General features: G+C 46.1%; 1 protein-coding gene across 1 annotated transcript in view; it reads right to left on the reverse strand.

Moving 5' to 3' along the window:
* The window catches only part of LOC146861929 (glyoxylate reductase/hydroxypyruvate reductase-like), a 199,316-nt gene that overhangs the window by 110,368 nt on the left and 74,036 nt on the right, over positions 1-14,912 (reverse strand). The window contains exon 3 of the mRNA XM_085641097.1: positions 13,820-13,892. Coding sequence (XP_085497223.1) covers positions 13,820-13,892 — 73 coding nt within the window. The remainder of the gene's footprint in view (positions 1-13,819; positions 13,893-14,912) is intronic.

Here is a 14,912-nt window from a genome sequence, read left to right on the forward strand (position 1 = left end):
AACGAAGAGCCCGGTCGGAGAAGTGTTGATCCAGGCGGGAGCCCACCCCGCACTGGACTGAGGAGAGGAGCGCGGCGTCCGGAGTTGGTGCGGAGGGGGCGCGAGGCACATTGTCGGTGCCTGCCCCTCCGCGTGGAGAAGAGCCCTCCCGTCCGCCGGCACCAGAGAGAGAGAGGACGACGCGGGAGTCCCCGAGCAGCCCGGTGAGTGCTTAAGAGGGCTGGGGACTCCACGCATGTGCTGGGGGTGCGGGGGCAGTGATCGAGCCCCGTGAGGCTCCAAAAGTTACCGCCAGCATTTCTCGAGCCCCGTGAGGCTCTAGGGGGGCCTTGTGAGTGAAGAGTCCCCCGTGTGGGACTCCAACGTTCCGGGGCATGCTTCTATAGAGCGCTCAGAGCGCTCCAACGTGGGGAGTGTATTTTCTCGAGCCCAGCGAGGCTCCAACGTTGTGGGGCATCGGGGGTACAGAGCCACGAAGGCTCTCGAAGGCATTATTGATAGCCAGAGCCCAGAGAGGGCTCCAGAGGCACGCCAAGTGCCTGAGATTCATTCTACAGCTGCCCAGCACTTAGTGGGCAGCTGCAACGTTTAGGTTGGGAAGAAATTGCTCTTTGGCTTGCGCAGCTGGCGCAGCTTGCCTGAGACAGCGTCCTAAGCTTGGACAAAGGCCAGTTGGCCTAGGGACTGCCACAGGTGGTGGCTTATGTGTGTCCCTTTTGCTCTACACCTCTGAATGTTTTCATGCATCATGTGTTTCCTTTTGCTCTACACCTCTGAATGTTTTCATGCATCATGTGTTTCCTTTTGCTCTACACCTCTGAATGTTTTCATGCATCATGTGTTTCCTTTTGCTCTACACCTCTGAATGTTTTATTCCTATGTTCTAAGTGCTAATTTCTACAAAGTGCTAATTCCGGACAGGGGTCCATGTGGCCCTGTCCCCTGTATATATAATCCCTTGTAAATTCTGCCCGTGCCTGTTGGCACATTGTAAAGTGTGTGTTTTTATCTAATGTGTTGGGTATAATACAAAGGCTATTTTTATAGAATACCTTGTGTGGAGTTTCCTTTGTGGTGGGCCTTGGGTGTTGTTGCTGGGTGCGCGCGCAAACGCTTTACACATCGCCTCAGGGATAAGCCTGTCTGCTCGTGCCAAGCTACCAAGGGGGTGAGCAGGGGTTATCTTTGGCGTGTAACTCCCCAGCCCTGACTAGAGTGGTGGTTTCTGCCTGGCTTTGGCGCAAGCCTCAGCCAACCAGAAATCCCATTTCTAACATTGGTGGCAGCGGTGGGATTTGGACTTGCGTTTGCGCTGTACCGCAGCAGCAACTGGCCGCACTACAAAACTCTGCATTTAGATAAATCACATGGTATAGGGATTATTGTTCTAAGGTTGCTTTTAAATGTAATTTCTTTGGAAATGTGTTCTTGTGCACTGTGAGTTAGGTGTCCCTAGCTCGGGAGGGTAGATCATCCCCCTTAGTGCATTGTGTTTTCTGGATTCACCAGAGGGTGGGATCCAGTGGTGGCAGCAGATGTGTCCAGTGCATGTATTCCCATTCCCAGTTCCAGGGGTAGTGGTACCTGTGTCACGTGGTGGTCAGGTTGAGAAATCAGGGGCGGTAGAAACTGTCTTACCAGTCTTGGGAGGGGTTTGGGGATGAATGTGTAATGCGCTGGATGAATGTGAATGTCCCATTCCCAGTTCCCAGAGTAATAGTACCTGTGTCACGTGGTGGTCAGGTTGAGAAAATCAGGGGCGGTAGAAACTGTCTTACTAGTCTGGGGGGTGTGTGTGGGGATGAATGGTGTGAGTTCTCTGAAATAAGGAGCTTGCTGAATTCTTTGGTGTGAGTTCTCTGAAATAAGGAGCTTGCTGGTTGATTGGGTGTGAGTTCTCTGGGATAGGGAGCTTGCATTGGGGAGTGATTCCAAAAGTAGTGGCTGAGGTGTCTTCCAGCCCAGCGTGGTGGAAGAGGTTCAGAGTAGCCCAGCTAGGTCTCGGTGTAGGGGCTCACGGCCTGTCTCTGCGGAGAAGGAGTGGGTGGGACTGCGTGTCTCCAGGTGCCCGAAACCCAGTGTCAGGGCCTGGATGGTTTCTTTAGGGAACATCAGGTCGGGGGCCTAGGCTGTACCAATAGGTCATTTGAGGAGGATCTCCCAGTGTCTAGAGGACGTGGAGCGTCTGTAATCAGAGCTCCAGTAGTCCTGGTGTCTGGCGGTACCGCTCCAGTTGGGAGGGTGCAGAAGTCCAGAGGGAGGGGTGAGAGGGGGAGGGATTCCCCAGTGGGAACCAGTAGGTCAGGGACCAGCCGGGAGGGCTGTGTCGCCACTGAGTGACCGTGGTGTCGCCACTTCTGTCCTGGGGGGTCTGCACGCACTGTCAGATGGACAGGAGGTAGTGAGATCAGCGCCAGGCAGACTGTCACACGACCCATTAGTTATGTGTCACCCTCGTTAAGTCCTGGTTCGCCAGGCATCTGACCAAAGGGTACGTCCCTCGGTTGGGGAGCCAGTAGTCGGTGTTTCCGGATCTGGACGTAAGGGCAGCTGTAGTCCTGAGGGCAGGTGGGGCTCATCTTAAGTGAAGAGACCCTGCTCTACAGTGGAAGGGGGTGCAGAGGGAGGGAGTCCTCGCCTCTGACCCCTTGGATCCCAGGTGGTAGACCAGTTGGTGGAGAGAGGTCCTGAACTGGTGGGAGAGTTGTGTTCTGGTGGGTGCTTCCCTGGGAGGGTGCGGAACCCCAGAAGTAGAGGTAGGGTGGGGCATTCTTGCCCGTGACCTCTGGTCAGCCTGAGGGTGCGGACCCTAGGTTGAAGGATCAGTGGTAGTTGGGAACTACACTGAGAGGGAGAGTGGAGAAGGGCTTGTATGCCAGGGGTTACTACCCCCCACTCTGGGTTTGGCAAGGACCAGTGGTATCTGGGTGGCCTAGGGCCTGGTCCTGGCCGTGGACAACTAGGTAGTACCAGTGGGGTAGCCTAGTTGGGCCTGAGTTCTTTTCGGTTGTTTTTTTTTTCAGATGGAACCATGTTGATGGAGAAGGGCGTAGAACCGGAGAGTGTCCCTGCAGTGCGGGCCTGCGTCCGTGTTCTATCGCCCCAAGCAGGGAAGACCATCACGGTGGTGATTGGTCTGCCCTGCGTTTTGGCTGGAAGGGGGTTGTGTTGGACTTGGCCCTTCTGGCAGGTTCCCCCCGAAACTTTTTGCTTGTAATTGGTAACTTGGTGTAGTGATTTTGGGTTTCTGCGCACTTTACCGCTGTGTCCCAGGGTAAAGTGCGTGCGTGTTGTGAGGTTGGCCTGCCCTCCCATAGGAATGCATGGGGGAATGTAGATGTCCCGGTAGTTCCTGATGCGTGGGGTGGGCAGGCCCGTGTTTGGTATGTGCGGACTCGTGGGAGTGAATGCTGCGCGTTGATGTGTGCGGCGTGCGTGTACCTGGTGTGGAAGTGCCACTTCTAGAAGTGGGCACTTCAGTGTGCAGTCTGAAATGTGTGGCGTGTCTGGTGATTGGCTGGTGAGGTCAGGTGACGGACTAGGGAATTCCCCAGAGTCAGGAGGAGTCACCCAGTGGTGAATGGGGAGTTAGCATGTAGATGGCTGGGGAGGAGTGTACCTGGGTCCTGAATAGGACAGGGCTCCCCCACACAATGCTGGCACCGGCCCCTGTGGTGCGTCTAATGACCCTAGCCCTGCCAGTGAATAGAGTGAGGGGCTGAGCACATCAAGGGTGCTCCCCAACCAGCTGCGACTGGTTTTCCCCCTCACCCTGAACCCAGAACAAAGGGATTTGGTGTATAAAAAGGGGCTGTGTCCCCTTACAAAATGTTCTTGTTCCAAACTCGAATCTACCAGGGGCATGCTGCTGCTGGGGCCCAGGGGAAGGCTTGCCTCCCTGGGCCCTGCCCAGCCCCTGGATGCCAGATGGACTTACTGGACCTTTTTGACCTGCAGCGCCTGGGAGCGCTTTATGGGCTTTAGAGCGCTGTTTTGCCGGACTTGCTCTCTTTTGTAGCGCCTGGGAGCGCTTGTGGGGCTTTCCAGCGCTGGGAGCGCTGTGCGTGACCTTGTAGCGCTGTGTGCGCTTTGATTTCGTTGGCGGGTGCCCACCCCGCTTATTCGTTGTGTTTGCGAGGGAGCCTACCCCTCTACGAGCAGAGAAATCACCGCCGCGGCCGGGCTTCAGCCGGAAGTCAGGCGGGCTGTGGGCGGGCCTCCGGGACAACCGGAACTTAGAATAGGAGGGCGGGAGCCTACCCCGCCTCCTACCGAAGCGTCGCGGCTGGTGGGAGCCCCGGAGCAGGCAGGAGCCTACCCTGCGCCCCGGGGCACTCTGCCCAAGAACGAAGAGCCCGGTCGGAGAAGTGTTGATCCAGGCGGGAGCCCACCCCGCACTGGACTGAGGAGAGGAGCGCGGCGTCCGGAGTTGGTGCGGAGGGGGCGCGAGGCACATTGTCGGTGCCTGCCCCTCCGCGTGGAGAAGAGCCCTCCCGTCCGCCGGCACCAGAGAGAGAGAGGACGACGCGGGAGTCCCCGAGCAGCCCGGTGAGTGCTTAAGAGGGCTGGGGACTCCACGCATGTGCTGGGGGTGCGGGGGCAGTGATCGAGCCCCGTGAGGCTCCAAAAGTTACCGCCAGCATTTCTCGAGCCCCGTGAGGCTCTAGGGGGGCCTTGTGAGTGAAGAGTCCCCCGTGTGGGACTCCAACGTTCCGGGGCATGCTTCTATAGAGCGCTCAGAGCGCTCCAACGTGGGGAGTGTATTTTCTCGAGCCCAGCGAGGCTCCAACGTTGTGGGGCATCGGGGGTACAGAGCCACGAAGGCTCTCGAAGGCATTATTGATAGCCAGAGCCCAGAGAGGGCTCCAGAGGCACGCCAAGTGCCTGAGATTCATTCTACAGCTGCCCAGCACTTAGTGGGCAGCTGCAACGTTTAGGTTGGGAAGAAATTGCTCTTTGGCTTGCGCAGCTGGCGCAGCTTGCCTGAGACAGCGTCCTAAGCTTGGACAAAGGCCAGTTGGCCTAGGGACTGCCACAGGTGGTGGCTTATGTGTGTCCCTTTTGCTCTACACCTCTGAATGTTTTCATGCATCATGTGTTTCCTTTTGCTCTACACCTCTGAATGTTTTCATGCATCATGTGTTTCCTTTTGCTCTACACCTCTGAATGTTTTCATGCATCATGTGTTTCCTTTTGCTCTACACCTCTGAATGTTTTATTCCTATGTTCTAAGTGCTAATTTCTACAAAGTGCTAATTCCGGACAGGGGTCCATGTGGCCCTGTCCCCTGTATATATAATCCCTTGTAAATTCTGCCCGTGCCTGTTGGCACATTGTAAAGTGTGTGTTTTTATCTAATGTGTTGGGTATAATACAAAGGCTATTTTTATAGAATACCTTGTGTGGAGTTTCCTTTGTGGTGGGCCTTGGGTGTTGTTGCTGGGTGCGCGCGCAAACGCTTTACACATCGCCTCAGGGATAAGCCTGTCTGCTCGTGCCAAGCTACCAAGGGGGTGAGCAGGGGTTATCTTTGGCGTGTAACTCCCCAGCCCTGACTAGAGTGGTGGTTTCTGCCTGGCTTTGGCGCAAGCCTCAGCCAACCAGAAATCCCATTTCTAACAATTACACTGTTGAATCTATCATGCCCACTCACAGGTTGTGCCTCGATATTCAGGTGCTACAATCCAAAAATGGATTGAGGATTCCTAACTAAGTGTCGAAATCCAGTTGCCTAGATGCCAAAAAGCAATAGCAAGACAGAGGAACTTTACATTCTCATCTGCAAAACTCAATAATTTCAAAGAAAAGGAAAAGGCCCTCCTTTAATCTTTAACAGATGTCAAAAAGGCCCACAGAAATAGAGGTATGAAAAAGATCCTAAATGACCTGAACAAACTGTTAAAACACCTACAAAAAAACCTTTGAGACCCGAAAAGTGTTTGCTAGATGCATCCAAACATCAGGAAAGCCTTTAGCCTTTCTGACTCCTACCATTTTCCATCAATCCAATTTTATTGGTGCCATCCTTCAGATAGATAACTCTATAAAGGTGATTCTCCTTGCCAGATATTCTAGATTTTGGCAACTATACAGTGATCTTTACACAGAACTCCTTCCTATTTACTCAGATGTACTGATTATGCTAAGTATATTTTGACTAGGATCTGCATCTTTCACAGATTTTGGCTGAAGACATGGAAAAACTCTTATCCTCTAAGCAACAGAAGGCAGAATTGATGGCCATTAAAATTATCCATAAGTGAAATGCAGTTGGTGCTAATTGTCTTCTTTTTGATGTCTACCAGATGTCTATGACTAAGACCCTAGCCCAAGAGCTAACTCAAGTCTTCTAAAAAATGCAGCTCTGGGATGCTTCCTACATCAACATTAGCAGCCACCTTTGTACGCTTCCCAATGAAAAGGCATTACAAGATCCATTGTGAGTTTTGGAAACCTATTTTCATAAAGACGCAGATGCTAACATCTACACTTAATGTACTGCATAGTGCCTCGAACTGCCTATCCTAAGCGGGATGACCCAACAGGTTTCATAAAGGAAAGGGATTTTGTGGACAATGGCGGGGATCTTATGAACATTGCTGTCTTTCCTTTATAATTATGACATTGTTCTTTCAATAGCTTCCAAGAAGACCTTTGAAAGAGTCCACTGACATTATCTCTTCCCTATCCTAATTGCGTCAGGCTTTAGATGCAAATACCTATAGACCATAAATGCCACCTATGCTGACCCTTCTACCTGTGTCTTCACTACTGGAACTCCAGCTCCTCACATTCCAATTAGATACAGCACCAGACAAACTAATATGGGGTAATGGCAGATGTAGACTCGGTTTGAAAAAATTGCACTTCCCAACAAATGCTGGGGGATTGGTGGCCCCAGACTTCAGGGCTTATTGTATGGTGAGCCAACTGCAGTGCCTCTCCAACTGGCCGGCCGGCAGCAATCTCCACGAAATTGATGATACGCCCAACATGATAGCTAGTGGGAAACTACACAATCTGTTGTACCATGTGTGGCTGACCGCGAGTGCTGTGTCGCCATTATTATGGGTTGCCATACAGTATTGGAAGCAGGCATTGAAATACACAGCTAACAGGCTACCGCACGCACCCAACATTCCATTGTTGGGTTTTCCCATGCCCACGGGCGTAGCAACTCATCACCACTTGTCGAAATGGGTGGAGGAGGGTGTAGCTACAGTGGGTGCGCTATTTAGTGATGGCACCCTGCTGTCACATGCTGGTTTCATGCATGCTCAGGGTCTGACAAACGCACTGTTTCTACTGAATGCTGGTCTTACTCACTTCATTAGAAGTGAGTGGGCCCCAGATGGAATGGAACCCATGACGAATGAGTTGGTACACATGCTACACCTAATAGGAACGGGGAGGCATTTGATGAAATGGTTATATACTGGTATATGTGCATCAATGCCCTCCCCCCTAGACCCCCTGCGCGCAAAGTGGAATATGGAGTTAGTGAAGACCTGCAGGATAGCAAATGGGTGTCCCTCATAGAATACCAAAAGGCGGTCTCGTGCAATGTACATTTTAAATTTATCCAGCACATGATCTCCCAACCAGCAAACCTTACCCCACGCCAATTGCACAAGATGTTTCCCACGGTTACAGCGAGCTGTCCTAGATGCACGGAGACAGATGCTAACTTTATTCACATGCTCTAGGCTTGCCCCGCACTGGCAGCCTACCGGGCACAAATAGCAAGCACAATAAAGGGGGTAGGGGGTGGAAAACATGGTACACAGTTAAAAGCTGATTGTTGGGAATATATCCACACCCAAAAGGATCTAAGGTACAGGCATGCTTTTCAGATCTTGGATATGAAATTGGGGAAAGATTCAATATGGTGTATCAGAGGCTGGAATCTGAACTAACTTTTTACAACATACATTGTGCCTCTGACACCATTGATCACACCCTAAATTTTATCAGCTAGTCTGTTTAATGACTGCGATCTGAAAAAAGATTTTTTCTTTAACTTATCAATTTTTTGGCTAGATCAACACTACTCATTGTTCATACACTTATTTTATACATAATACAGTGACATATATTTACATTTGTACAGTGACTTCATAACATGTCATAATTAACACTGCAAGAAATTTTGAAAATAATCAAAGCCTATTTTGACGTGACAGTAATCAATTGTCCGATACTGTTTGACTTAAAGAACTTAAGCCGGTTGGCTCCTATAGTTCTAGCTATTGTTGCGGTCCTGGGCAGAGTCGGATACTTGTGGCTATAAAGAGTTCAACCAAGCATGCAGTTTATGATCCTTCTGTGTGTTTGCTTGTGTGGAAGGGCTGGTTCTCAATCTGTCTCCCACAGAGATGTTCACGATCTCTGCTCGTTCGCCGACGCGTTTCGACCTGTGCAGCTAGGGACCTGTGTGATGTTTATGAGGGGCTGATGTAAAGTTGTGATCGGACTTCTGTTCGCTCGCTTCGAGACAAGATGGCTTGTCTTCTTTTTGTCGTGTTTTGTATGGTACCAGCTCTCAGGAAATGGCTAGCCTCGTATAAGTCTTGCTCGTTTCTTTCTCTTTGTTTGTAAATCTTCTAATCTGCTTTTCGGGTGCTTCGTGGTCTCCTCTCTCCTTTCCGGCTGCTGGCACTCTTCTGGCGTTCTCGAAGTGCTTCGAGACAAGCCATCTTGTCTCGAAGCGAGCGAACAGAAGTCCGATCACAACTTTACATCAGCCCTGAAGACGACCTCATAAACATCACACAGGTCCCTAGCTGCACAGGTCGAAACGCGTCGGCGAACGAGTAGAGATCGTGAACATCTCTGTGGGAGACAGATTGAGAACCAGCCCTTCCACACAAGCAAACACACAGAAGGATCATAAACTGCATGCTTGGTTGAACTCTTTATAGCCACAAGTATCCGACTCTGCCCAGGACCGCAACAATAGCTAGAACTATAGGAGCCAACCGGCTTAAGTTCTTTAAGTCAAACAGTATTGGACAATTGATTACTGTCACGTCAAAATAGGCTTTGATTATTTTCAAAATTTCTTGCAGTGTTAATTATGACATGTTATTAAGTCACTGTACAAATGTAAATATATGTCACTGTATTATGTATAAAATAAGTGTATGAACAATGAGTAGTGTTGATCTAGCCAAAAAATTGATAAGTTAAAGAAAAAATCATTTTTCAGATCGCAGTCATTAAACAGACTAGCTGATAAAATTTACGGTGTGATCAATGGTGTCAGAGGCACAATGTATGTTGTAAAATGCTTTTCAGATCTGGCATTAATAATTGCGAAAAGATTGATAACTAGGTGTTGGAAAGCGAAGAAACCACCAACAATTGCTGTATGGAGGGAGAAAGTGGTGAGATGGGAATCAGCTGAAAGCTGTGAAAACCGTAAAGAAGAAGCAAGAGGGCTTCGCAAGATCCCAATAGCTATGTCCTGGGATATGATGTTGGAAGCATTCAAGGTATGGGAAGAGGAGGAGCAATCCGGGGCGGCGTCTAGGGTGACTGCCATGGGGTCGGAATTATGACCCAACTACTTAACCAAAAATATGTAGATGTGGATAAAATACAACCCAGTACTAAACAGACGCTGTGGGCAGTATTGAAATATACTAGATGTCAAAACTGGTGATTATCAAAACAACTGTGTTAGCGCAATAGGTACAATACATAGTTCTTTTGCAGGGAGTAGTTCATGTACAAGGGATCCTGAATTATGTTGTAACTGCTGTAACAACAAACGGTGTTGGACAATAATTGAGCGCTTCTGCACACTGTAATAGACAACTTGGGAATATTACCATACCTGTACTCTCGATATTATAATTACATGTAAAATGAAGACATTGGTAAAAAAGTATAATTGTATGCAGAAAAGCTTTCTTATCATAAAATGACTTAATAAAATGTGTGTTTTATTTTTTTTAAAAGATACAGCATCAGACAAAGCTGGCCCCATTTCTATTTACTCCTTGCTCTCTATGCTCTTACTGTTGAACAGTTAACAGAAACAAACTAGTGTTGGGTTGTTATGTAAGGGATACAAATCAATTGCATTACTCTTAAAGTCTCTCTTTGTGCCTATCACATTTATTTGTGTATTTCGACCCTTAGCTACTGACAATGTAGTTTGGTCCCCTTTTGGGACATTAAGTCAATTTAAGTGGATTTGAGATTATGCTCCTAAAGGAAAATGGAAGAGTAGCCTCAGACAGGAACTGTCCATTCACAGTTAACAACTGTCATATTAGATGTATTAGATTAATGTTACCATCAATCTTAAAATGTTGTATACATTTAACTAAGACTGCAATTGGGACATTACAGGTGTCTTGCAACAATGGAATATGCTACCTTTGAGCATAACAGGCAAAATCACTGAAATGAACAAAAAAAATAACACTCCAATAAATATTTCAGGTTGTCCACATGCCCTACTCCCTTGGGTTTTCACGGTTTGAAATAGACTTTTAGTAAGTTTGTTTAGATTTTTAATACAGGGGGCTGTCAAACTCATGACAGGTTTAGCATTACCAGTTCTTTGGAACTATCCAGTGTCCCTTCCCAAAAAATGTATATGTGAATACAATTGAGGATAGACATGCGTGGAAGGAGATTGAGGAGGAGACACGAAATCAGAGATGTTCAACACAGGATCAGGATGGGCAAGTCCTTGCCACAATTGCAGGATATCCACATAACATAAATTTAAATAGAATACATTTCATGGAACTCATTTATATAGTAAGTGCTTATCCTGAAAATCTTTCAATGGATTTGATTTGCAACACTGAGTTCTTTCCTCCAATTTCCAGATTGTCGTCAAGGGGTGAGATTATTCATTCAGTATCCCTCAATGTATCACAACTTTAACTATTTGTAGAGCCTCATTGTTCCAATGGGACTAGAAGGGGGTGGCTTCATTTTAATTCCCTGCTCTCATCTGCATGTTGGGTCAGAGCAGTGAAATTCGTAGGCACCCTTTACCATGAGAAGAATTATGATCCATACATCAAGATTAAATATTTTTATTAACTGACCTTTCCTAAAAAACAGGAATTCAGCCAAACACTTGTGGCCAGTTAAGCCGGTGATATGCTGTAACTATAGACATATTTGCTTTACACACCTTCTGGGATTTGTTCAATGAGGTCACCTATGCAACCAGAAATAGGATTTTCAATTTAGAATATACAGAAAGTATAAAAGACAAAAATTAAGTTGCAAAGAATGTTTTTTTTGTTGAGCAGTGACTACTGGCGAGGCTGACATCTTTCAGATCACATTATCACTTACTGCTGGCTTGCATATTTGCATAATCCTTCTAGTAAAAGGTCATGAATGTGCCAAATGTGCTATTCACAAAACCAATTGCCCCCTTTGAATACTATTTGGTGATGTTGTGCCTATCCTGCAGGCAATACTTCCAGAAACACAATGCAACATCTGACTAACACAGTACTCTTTGATAATAAAACAATGGTAAGGTTGTGTAGCTATCCTTGGGGCACTAATAATGTCAATCAGTAGAAAATACTATCAGAAATCTGTGTATGGGTAATGGTAGGCTTCCACAAAAACAGTCAAACTGAGGATGTAGAAAAACTCTGGAATTTCTCAGATAACCGTGCCTCACTCTAATCGGATGACTTAATTTAGTACCCCCTACATGATTTTATTATTAGCGTTAGCATGATACCATTCTTTCTTTGGAATCCATGGCTTTTCCCGCTATTAACTTAGGGCCTCATTTTGAGTTTCGTGGATGCAGGACCTCTGGCAAATGCCAAAATGTTGCAGGTGCCCCATCCATGTTATTGGGAATGCATAGAGGCCTTACACACTGTAATTAGAATGGACATACCAACTATTTTTGGCAGATGTCCTGTATTTGCCAAACTCCAAATAAAGTCCTTAGTCGCATCTGCAGACACATGACATCTACTCTTGATAGGCTGAAGCACACTCAGGTGCGTTAGGTTCATTGTTGTGTCTATGCTCTACACTCTATGATCCTTTTCATTGTGATTTGATAGATCATTTGATTTCTCTCACAATTTAGTTTATGGCTGTTGTTTTCTTGATAAATCTTGTTGGGAGTCAGGAAGAGAGGAGGACACGTTTCGTCCTGGTGAACTCGTTCAAGCTTTTTCAATGGTCTTGGTGGTGTTATTCTAAATATTAATAAATATAGACATTAGTAGAGTCCGTACACAAGTAAATTTGCAAACTTCCCAAACTATGTTGAAACAGGATATTCATCAAGGCATTTTATCTTGTTCAATGCGATTTGTGTAACAATTTGTATGAACTTTATATGAACTGTGTTATGTTTACATGTTTTGCTCAATAAAAACCTTTATCCTCTTCCCCCCAAAAATTAAGACTTGCAGTAATATATGGATATGCATATTAGTTTTGGTTGGTCAGAAACTGCTGCAAACAGCAGTTCGTCAACTCAATTCTTTCACTTACAAGTGCGCTTTTGATTTTGTGGATCTATATTATTTACAGAGACAATACACAGCATTTGTAAATGTAGTGTGAAGAAGGGCAAGCACACTATGGTACCTGCTTTCGCCCTGTTCAGGTGTATCATTATGAACATTTAAGAGAAGGCTTATAAGGCAGAATTCAATTTTAGTCGCCTGAGTTTTTGGATAAACCAGCAATACAAAAAACTATGTTTTTTTGTGGTAGAAAACTATGTACCTATTTATTAGAATAATCAGTGGCGTAGGAAGGGGGGTGTGGTGGGTGCGGGTCGCCCCGGGTGTCATCACTGAGGGGGGCCTGACAAAATGGCAAAAATATATATTTTTTAAACACATATTATTGCCATTTTGTCAAGCCGGGGGTGACAAGAAATCACTGAGGGGGGGGGTGACAAAATGGCAAAAATATGTGTTTTAAACACATATTCTTGCCAATCACTGAGGGGGGCCTGACAAAATGGCAAAAATATGTGTTTTAAACACATATTCTTGCCATTTTGTCAAGACAGGGGTGACAAGAAAGTTTGTGCACCGAGTACCACCTGACCTTGCTACGCCACTGATTGTTATGCTCATCCTTACAGATACAAGTGAACATAGGGCCTGATTTAATTTTTGACAGAAGGCCCACCATTCTGCCATGCGGACGGAGTGAATTACTCATGGCAGAGGGTCCACTCATCACATTTATAAATGACCATCAAGCAGGCAGACATTTATAATGCATTGGCAGGAACCAGTCGTCATGTCAATTCCTGTCAATGCATATAGCTGTTTGGTGCATGGTTGCTCCAGCATGATGCAACCCTGCAAGAAACATTTTTCTTTAAAAAAAAAAATACCAAAACTCAATTTTCTTTTTGAAAATAAAAAAAAGTAATGCGTCCCTCACCATAATGTTTCTCTCGCCATGGGAGTTATCTCACATGGTGGGGGGGGAGCATTATTTGCTTTTTACTATCCCTCACCACCAGCGTTTCCCTGGTGGTAAGAAACAGTAAAAAAATAGCTACATGTGTGCCCTTCCTGATTGGGTGGGAGGACATATAGCCATTTCTCCGACGGCCCGACGTTTGGCTATGGCGGTAACAGAGTAGTCACCGACATAGACAAATTTAAGATCCGCCCACAATTACATTTTGGAGGGCAGACATGTTGGTAGTGTGTATACTCCGCTGCCATTGCGACAGAGTATATATCAACAACATATCAATCAGGCCCATTGTCACTTAAAGGAACGACTTGTGTAATGGTCTACAGCCAAGCCCAAATGTTTGGAACCTACCACTTACCGTTTCTTCAAATCTTCAAGCGACAGGTGATCATATCCCACAGACATGGTGCTGACCACTTTGAGACTGGGTCCTATAATTGACAAAGAAAAGATGTGATTACCCACACAGCTTACATGACACTGACCCTAAAGTTAATTGCTACTGCAGTAGGAGTCTAGGAATACAGTGTTGACAGTGATACCACTTTGTGCACATATATTCTTCTAGACATCCTATTCTAAAGTATACAGTGCCACTGCAGGTATTACTATGTAAACGTAAACCCAGGACATGCAAATATATCTGTTATTACTCTAACACTGGTGCTTTTAAGTAAGTCTAAGCACACAAGGGCTGCAAGTTCCCGCTCTTTCCACCATTTCATCATCTTGATCCCCAATCAAAAATGATAAGACTTTACTAAAGAGGTAAAAGATCTACCATAGCTAGGCACATGCTTTATTTAAGCTTGTGAATAAAATAGCACCCTTTAGCCTCAAACTCATCTTCTTTGATGGCTACCTCTTCAAGGGTTGGGCCAATGTGTATTGTAATGTCACATCGTTCTGCTATTAGAAGATACTTTAGACTGTTCACTTTGAACTCATCCCTACACCAACAGGTTCATATGGGTTCTTGAGAATACCACCTCTTCTGAGTCAAAGACCTTTGCCAATAGACAAGTAACATCCAGAAATCTACACTGACTGATATGATTGTAATACTTTATTTATATCTTATCTAAACTTGTCTTGTTTTAGCTTGTCTTGACCTGACCTGTATTGTCCTCCACTCTGCTGTCCTATTTTGCCATTTCTTATCTTATCTTATCCTATCTTATTTAATCGTGTTTTATCTTATCTTATCCCATATTCAAATCCAGCATTTCAAGATGAAACACTTTTGGCTAAAGTACCAACCTCCACAAGTGCCATCTTCTCTTGTAAGCATCCATTGCAATCAACAGATCTTGCTATAGATTAAACGGAATCTTTCGCGTTGACAAATACCTATTCTTTATAGCGTTGGCGATCATTAGCTTACCTGAACCTGTAGGCTTAGTAAGAGAACATTCATGGGCTCTGCATATTTTTTGATAATTGTTTCACAA

Source organism: Triturus cristatus, chromosome 2_2, assembly GCF_964204655.1.
Source record: "Triturus cristatus chromosome 2_2, aTriCri1.1, whole genome shotgun sequence".
Lineage (NCBI taxonomy): Eukaryota > Metazoa > Chordata > Amphibia > Caudata > Salamandridae > Triturus > Triturus cristatus.